Source organism: Mastomys coucha, unplaced genomic scaffold (assembly GCF_008632895.1).
Source record: "Mastomys coucha isolate ucsf_1 unplaced genomic scaffold, UCSF_Mcou_1 pScaffold18, whole genome shotgun sequence".
Taxonomy (NCBI): Eukaryota; Metazoa; Chordata; class Mammalia; order Rodentia; family Muridae; genus Mastomys; species Mastomys coucha.
The window spans coordinates 67731309-67739602 of NW_022196900.1; the positions used below are offsets into that span (position 1 = coordinate 67731309).

Genomic DNA, 8294 nt, shown 5'->3' on the forward strand with positions numbered 1-8294 from the left:
TCTGGGTGCTGTCCACAGAGGCTCAGTAGCTGAGGACCACTCCCCAAGATGTCCCAACCCTGGATTCAAATTCATAAGCACAGACCTTCCTTAATGCAAACTGTCTCTGCTCTGAAAAGGCAAAACAGCACACACAACAGAGTCCAACAGTAGGAGTAACTTGTGTCTTACCGTGAGGCTCCTGAGTCAAGGTCTGCTCCATCCTTCCTCTGATTTGTCACCACAGCATACCGCCTTCAGCATATCATACCTTAACACAGGCCCCCTCAAAAGGCCAGAAGGCAAAAGGATGATCTTTGCCATCACTCTAACAGTCCAAACATGGCAACAACAAAAATGTAAAATACTTAGTTTATCAAAGCTAAAGGCATTTTTTTTTATGATTTTCAGGAGGGAGGTTATCACTAGGGACAATGAGGGGTTGTAAGTTCAAGGCCAGCTGGGGCTATATGAGGAGATCATATTTCTAAATGGAACTAAATGGGGCTAGGGAGGTGGCTTGGTTGATAAAGTACACAAAAAACTTGAGTTTGGTCCCCAGCATATGTATATGAAGTCAGGCATGAATCCTAGAAGGCAGAGACAAGAGGATTCCCAGGGTCTCTCTGGGTCTCTCAGCCAATCTGGCTTATTAATCATTAGGCCCCAGACTTCCATGAGAGATCTTATGTTCTGTATGTATTGCAATGTACTCAAACTTGTGGATTAAATGGTTCAAATTTCTCCCCTGTCAGGGTTAAGAGGAGAAAAGGAAAACCTCACTGCATGGCTCTCCATAGTTGTTGACTTCTGGCCTGGATGCTGGTGAAGAAAGACTCATCCTTCCTCTGGGGGCTAGCTGCTAGGAATTTGACCATGCTGCAGTGAGTATGTGGACAATGCAAAACAAACTTGTTTTTCTTCCCCCTGCTTCTCTTTGTGTGTGTGTGTGTGTAGAGGGGGGAGCATTAAAAAGAGGGTGGTCGGGCATGGGAAGGCTAGGAGGTGAGAGCGATTGAGGTACATGATGTGAGATTCTCAAATAATCAATAATAAAAAAAATAAAGTTCTTAGAGGTGAGTGTGGTAGCATACACCTTTTATTCAGGACTTGGGAGGAAGATAGGGTGAGTTTGAGGCCAGTTTGGTCTACATAGCAAATTCTAGGATACCCAGGGCTATCTAGAGAGACACTGTCTTAAAAAACAAAATCCTGAGAACTCTAGGTGCAACTTGACAAGCAAGGCCTGTGCCTTCCTTAGAAGACCCAGTTGGGATGGCAAGGGCCCCAGATGCCCTCCCTGAGAACATGCCACCCAAAGGAGCTGCCATTTCTGGAGTCCTTAATGGGCACCTGCAGTCTGCAAATGCATCTCAGCATGGTTGCTTTTCTCCTGGCTGTGATCTGACCAAAGCAACTTAAGGGAGAAAAGATTTCCCATGGCTCACAGTTTCAGGGACTATCAGTCCATCGTAACCAAGAAGGCATAGTGGTGGGACTGGCTCCTGGCCGTGGGGTATGTGGTGGCTGGGTCATACTGTCGAAGCAGTCTGTGTGTGGCAGTGGAGGATTACTATTAGAGCAGTCTGAAAGAAGAGCGTGAGGTCCAGCCAGATCCTGAACTCCTGCTCTGACAGCCATATATCTGTCCTGTATATAAAAGCTTTCATAACCCACCCACCCTCAACCAAAACAATGCCACAACGGACACTAGTGTTCAGGTATAGCTCACATTTAAATTATAACAATACCCTTCACCTATTCCTACTATAGTGAATGATTGATTGGAATATTTTTATTGAACATTAGTGCTTAGCTTGATTGAAAAATGATTGATTGGAATATTTTTATTGAACATTAGTGCTTAGCTTGATTGAAAAAGGTAAAAAGGGCTGCAAGTCTTCAACATCCGCACCAAGTTACCGATGGTGTTTGCTTCTATTTTATTATTTGTGTTTTATCAGTGTGCTCTCTCTGTGCCTTTCCTTTTACCTCTCTGGGAACAGAGTCTTGCAAATGTTTGAACTCTGGGTCTTTCCCCCTACCACATTCCCTAAGAACATGTGTCTTTTATAATTAAGAAAAAAAAAATAACAAAAATGGCAAACACGTTTGGCCCAGGGTTCCATGGGCTAGACATTTATGTCGAGCTTGGGTTTTATTATCACAAATAATGTTTGTTTACATGTAGAAAACTGGGCAGAGTGCTTCCCCTTTGGCTAGCACTGCCCCAGGCACGTTCATGGGTATTAGATGCTAATCCTCAAAGCTTCCCTGTGAGGTAAGACTTGGCCTGGCTAGGGAAAGGATTGTCTCATATCCATCTACATGTTTTCTTCATAGTCTTGCCATGTTTCCTTTGGCTAGAGGCCCACTGGCTGGGGATGTGCTGTTAAGAACTCTCATTGGCCAGCAGTTCCTGTTCCTTGCTCTTGGATTCAAATCATCCAAGTCTTAGGCTTTGTCCTCTGAGGAGTGATGGGAAGAGAAGCGTTGGCTCTCTGCCGGTGAAGCACCACTTGAGTTTGCTGAGGGATGGGGATTTCAGGGGGACCCGGTCACAAGTCTTCTCGTTTCCGAAGGATGAGCTTCATCACCTGCTCTGTAATATGGGGCTTGATCTCCTTCACTGGCACAGTGGGGTCCCATGCCCCCACCACTTTTCCATCTGGGTCTACTAGGTACTTCCAGAAGTTCCAGGTGGGCTCCTTCCCAGAAGTCTCTAAAGAAAAAGGGAGCAGAGGATCAATGTGCCTCCTTGTATCCTCTCCTGGAATCCCAGAATTGGTATAATTCTGGCACCCAGGCTTCACCTAGACTTCTTAAATTAGAACCACGGAGAACAAGACCCAGCTATCAGCACCTTTTAAAAGCTCTCCAGTACATCCCAATGTGGGACACAGATTGAAAGAGGCAACTTTCAGAGCCTGGGAAGTACCTGATACAGCACTATCAGTCCTCTTTAACATGGTCCCCAAATAGTCACACCCTGTTCTCCAAGTCTGTTTTGTTTTGAGACAGGATTCCATGTAACCCAGGTTACCTTAGTCTTGCTATGCAGTGTGGATGTGTAGCCTTGGAATGCCTTCTCCTCCTTGCTCTACTTCCCAAGTGTGGGCCTGCACCTCAGTGTCCTGCTTCCAATTAACTCTTAATGGCAACTAATGTCCATGTACTGATGCAATCCAAATCACTGTTAGGGAGTGGGGCCTTTAAATAAATTCTTGGGTCTTGCTTGAGTAGAGCTCAGCTTTGTGCCATTATAAGGTCTTTCCAGGTGCTTCTAAAGCAAGGGCCAGATTGGTCAACAATCTCAGGGACTGGGAGAAAACTAACAGAACACATAGGAGGGGAAGATGATGACTTAACAAGAACGCAGAGCTAACCAGATCCTAAAGTTCACAAGGTCTGCAACTGAGGAAATTAAGGCATTTTGTATTAGTTTTCTTTCTTTCTTTAAAAAAATGTATGTAAGTGTTTTGCTTGCATGTGTGTCTGTACACTATAAGTGTACAGTGCCCAAGAAGGCCAGAAAAGGGCACTGGCTCCCCTGGGACTGGAGTAGCAGGTGGTTGTGAGCTGTCATGTGGGGACAAGGAACCTGGGTTTGATTCTGGACAAGCAGCCAGTGCTCTTAACCTCTGAGCTATCTCTCTAATCTCAGAAACCCACTTAAAAAAGATTTATTTATTTTATACATATGGTGTTCTTCCTTTGTGTGTGTGTGTATGTATGAGCATGTTTGTTTACATGTGTGTGTGTGTGTGTGTGTGTGTGTGATCTCCTGGAATTGGAGTAACATGTGAGCTGCCATGTGGATGCTGGGAATTGAACCCAGGTCCTTTGGAAGAGCAGCCAGTGCTCTTAACCGCTAAGCCAACTCTTTAGGCTCCAGAATCCCACTTTTTAACGAACAGTCTCAGACCATCAAATGTTTGACCCTTAGTGAACCAAGCCTGCTTCTTACATAGATAGCCAGTCTGAAGAAGAGATAACTTTCAGGGTAGTGGTGGCACATGCCTTTAATCCTCTTACTTGGGAGGCAGAGGCAATCAGATCTCTGTGAGTTCCAGGAGAGCCTGGTCTACAGAGTGAGTTCCAGGATAGTCAGGGCTGTTAAAGAGAAAAACCTTCTCTTGAAAAATAAGAAAAAGATAGAGAGAGAAAGAGAAAGAGAGAGAGAGAGAGAGAGAGAGAGAGAAAGAGAGAGAGAGAGAAAAAGAGAGAAAATGAGCAAGCCTATATTGTAAAACTTATTCCTTAACAAAATGAGCTACCTGCCTAACCTTCCAGATAGTGCTGTACAGATGTCCCACCTGATAAGACCTAAACAGTCAAAGCACAGTGATATTGAAACACTGCCTGAATATCCACAGAGCCCCACTCCCCATACACATAAAAGCAGCCCCTTAGACCATCTCTGAACAGCTTCTTTACTGTCTTATCTGTTGCAGACAGACCATGGGATACTTAACAAACTCTACTGCCTCCTTCTGCCCTGATGAATTCATTCACAGCCCATACATCTTGCCTATCACTGGTATTCCAGGCATGGCAATTAAGCTGATCTTTTCAGTTAAGAGAACGTTTCCCTTTAGCATTGAGGCTTTGACTGAGAGCAAGAGACTTCCAGTTGTCCTGATCAGCCTCCTCCAGCCACGTGGCGTCCTGTGCTCGTGCCTTGGTTTCTCTATACAAATCTATAAGCTTAACTAGTGACAAAGGCGTGATGACCTCTCTCATTCCAGGAGCCCCTGGGAGTGAAGACAAGATCTCAGGGAAGTGCTAGGGTGAGATGATAGTATGGCTTCCTTTGCTTTCCTCCAAGGATCAGGAAGAGAAAGGTGACCCAGCCAGCCACCAGCTTCTGCTGCCCAGGGAGGGAAGGTGAGGGGGAGAAGGGACAAGACTCACGGGTTAGGTATTTGAAGGCAGGGTGGGCACCAGTGCCAGTGACTGCGATCTTGCTAAACATGGGAAAAGAGACACTGTAGGTGCGGCGGGCAAAGTTCTCAATCTCCCTGTTGGTGTCTGGTTCCTGTTGTCCAAACTGGTTGCAAGGGAAGGCAAGCACATTAAAATGATGGGGGCCCAGGTCCCGCTGCAGCTGCTGCAAGGCTCGGTAGTTCTGGTCTGTGAAGCCACATTCGCTAGCTACGTTCACCACCAAGGAAACCTGCATGGCAAAATCAAAGAAAAAAGAAGAAAGCTCAGAGCCACATACAATCTGCAAATAGACATGTGCTTGTGTCTGCTCTGGTATGTTCACATAGGTAACTCCTTCACACATGCAAGAATACCATGTACATATATATGTAAATAAGTGTATAATGTTCCTATAAACACACCCACACTTAAAAGCAAGCACATGGGGGTCTAGACGCATGTACACATATACATGAATATCTGTGACTGTAGGCACACAATTCACCTAAATTAATATGCACATGCTCTACAATTCAAATCTACATTAGCTAGTAGTACATGTATCCACAAATACACATAGCACATTCACAGAGAGGCATGCACACAGGGAGTACAGGTCAGTAGGTGATCTTTCAGAGGAGATAGGTACACTGTTCAGTTTGGTTCGGTCATCTGGGTACTTCAGAAATTCCAGATGGGCTCCTTCCCAGAAGTTTCTAAAGAAAAAGGAAGCAGAGGCTGTGTGTCTCTATGTATTCTTCCCTGGAAGGCGCTGCTGGCACATGGATACACAGACAGAATGACTGCCTCCCAGGACAATCCCTTCTGATCTCCCCCCTTCCAGCATACAAATACTTAGTTTGATCGCTGAGCCCTAATTTTTGTAAAGGTTTAGGCAATAAATACAAAGCTAGCTGATGGAACTGAGTTATAATGTACTTAGAATTTTGGCATGAATGCTACATTTCCAGCTTCTAGCTCTGTATTATTAAAAGATTAAATCCTTTGCCTGGGCGCCCTAGCCCTATCTCCATGGATGCTTTTGAGACAAGTTGGGATAATATTGTCTGGCTACCCAAAGAAGATCATTTCCTGGGGTCAGTCTGGAACACTGAACACAAATTGTTCAAGCTAGTCTCAGATTCAGCACTACTAAAATCATGGGTCTTCACTGTGGGGAGCTGTCCTGTTTATTGTAGAATATTTGGCATCACCCTAGCCTGAACCCACTAGATGCCTAGGCTTGACAGCCAAAAATAATTCCCCATGGGGTCTGTGGCACACACCTGTAATCCCAGCCCGAAGGAGCTGAGGCAGCAGAATTTCAAATTGGAGGCCAGCCTAGACTACCTAGTAAGACTGTCTCTTAAAAAGAAAAGAAAAGAAAAAAGAAGCAAAGCAAAGAAAAAATGTTGCATGCCTTTGATCCCTACATGTAGCAGGCAGAGACAGAGGCAAGTGGATCTCTGTGAGTTCAAGACCAGCCTGGTCTACAGAGCAAGTTCCAGGCCAAGCACTGCATAGTGAGACCCTGTGTCTCAAAACAAGGCAAAATAAAACAAAACACTAGAGAGATGACAATTTGCAGCCAAGTCTGATAATCTGAGTTCAATCCCAGGGCCCCACAGAACAGGAGGAAAGAAATGACTCCTTCAAGTAGTTCTTTGGCCTTCACCTGAACACCGTGACAGACATGTACACACACCCACACACACACACACACACACACACACACACACATAATGTAATAACAAAGGAATCTTTTTTTCTCCCCAAGACAGGGTTTCTTTGTGTAGTCCTGTCTATCCTGCAACTTACTCTGTAGACCAGGCTGGCCTCAAACTCACAGAGATCCACCTGCTTCTCCTCCCAAGTGCTGAATTAAAGATGTGCACTACCATCACCTAGCTAACTATCTTTTTCAAAGTTTTCCCCAGCTGAGAGTCATTGACTATTGTACACTCTGCCTAGGGTGATAAAATATCCTTCCCTAGCTGAGGTCTCCTGTCCTGCAGGATCTTTATTGAAAGCATTAAGAGATGCTTCGTTTTAACCTGTGTCATGTGTGTCTCCCTAGTCTTTGTGGAGGGGGAAAATCTTGCTTCTTAGTCCCTTCATGAATAGCTTATTCACATTTTACATACATATGCAGAAAGAGACTCATATATATATATATATATATATATATATATATATATATATATATGCAAGCAAATAAGACAACACACACACTCTTCTTTCTCATACATTCTACCCTATAGGTAGATACATATGCCCATCCAAGAAGTAAGCACATTTCCAAGTGATCAACTCAACATTCGAGTTCAACCATGGACTAAGTGACTGCCATCCCAGTTATCCTTACACCAGTATCAGGCATGTAATAGGGAGACAGCAAATGAGGGTGTGGCCCGAGCCATAGGCCCGCAGGTTAACCAGTCTCCATGGATTGGCTACTCCCTGGTTTCTCTCTGAGCTTAGAGCACTTGGGGGCAGACACCCTAGAGTTGCCCTGCTGGGGCTTCAATTCTAACACTACCTCTTACAAACAGAACAAAACAAGATGGGAAGGTGGTCCTACATGCCATGGGGTGTAGGTGTGGAAATCAGAGGGCAGCTGGCAGGAAGTGGTTCCCTCCTTTCACCATATAAGTCCTGGGAATCGAACTCAGGTACTCAGGCTTGGCATACCCACTGAGCGACTTTACTGGCTCTCTAACTCTTACCTTTTTTAAAATATATTTTAATTTTTTGAGACAAGAGTTCATTACCTAACATAGCCATAGCTGGCCTGCGACTTGCCATGTTGACCAGATTGGCTTTGAACTCACAAATATTTGCTTGCTTCTGCCACCCAAGTGCTGGGATTAATTATATGCAGGCAAATTCTATATTCTATACCTTTTAGTATTTTTTAAAGGTTTACTTTATTTATTTTATGTGTATGAGCACACTGTAGCTGTACAGATGGCCGTGAGCCATCATGTGTGTGGCTGCTGGGAATTGAACTCAGGACCTCTGTCGGCCCGCTCGCTCCAGCCCTCACTGTAGCTGTCTTCAGACGTACCAGAGGAGTGTGTCAGATCTCATTATGGGTGGTTGTGAGCCACCATGTGGTTGCTGGGATCCAAACTCAGGACCTTCAGAAGAGCAGTCAGTGCTCTTACCCACTGAGCCATCTCGCCAGCCTCCTTTTTAGTATTTTTAAAGCTTTTTTGTTTGGTTTGGTTTTTTGAGACAGGTTTTCTGTGTGTAAGAGCCCCTGGATGTTCTGTAAGATTCTGTAGACCAGACTGGCCTGGAACTCACAGAGATCCCCCTGCCTCTGCCTCCCTAGTGCCCGGTGCCCGGATTAAAGTTATGAACCACACACCTAGCCTTTTTTTTTT

The 8294-nt window shown here is 44.9% G+C and overlaps 1 protein-coding gene across 1 annotated transcript in view; it reads right to left on the reverse strand.

Moving 5' to 3' along the window:
- Positions 1-2094: 2094 nt before the first annotated feature.
- Positions 2095-8294, reverse strand: part of Gpx7 (glutathione peroxidase 7) — an 8470-nt gene continuing 2270 nt past the window's right edge. The window contains exons 2-3 of the mRNA XM_031378125.1: positions 4894-5155; positions 2095-2701 (exon numbers count right to left, since the gene is read on the reverse strand). Coding sequence (XP_031233985.1) covers positions 2538-2701; positions 4894-5155 — 426 coding nt within the window. The 3' untranslated portion in view covers positions 2095-2537. The remainder of the gene's footprint in view (positions 2702-4893; positions 5156-8294) is intronic.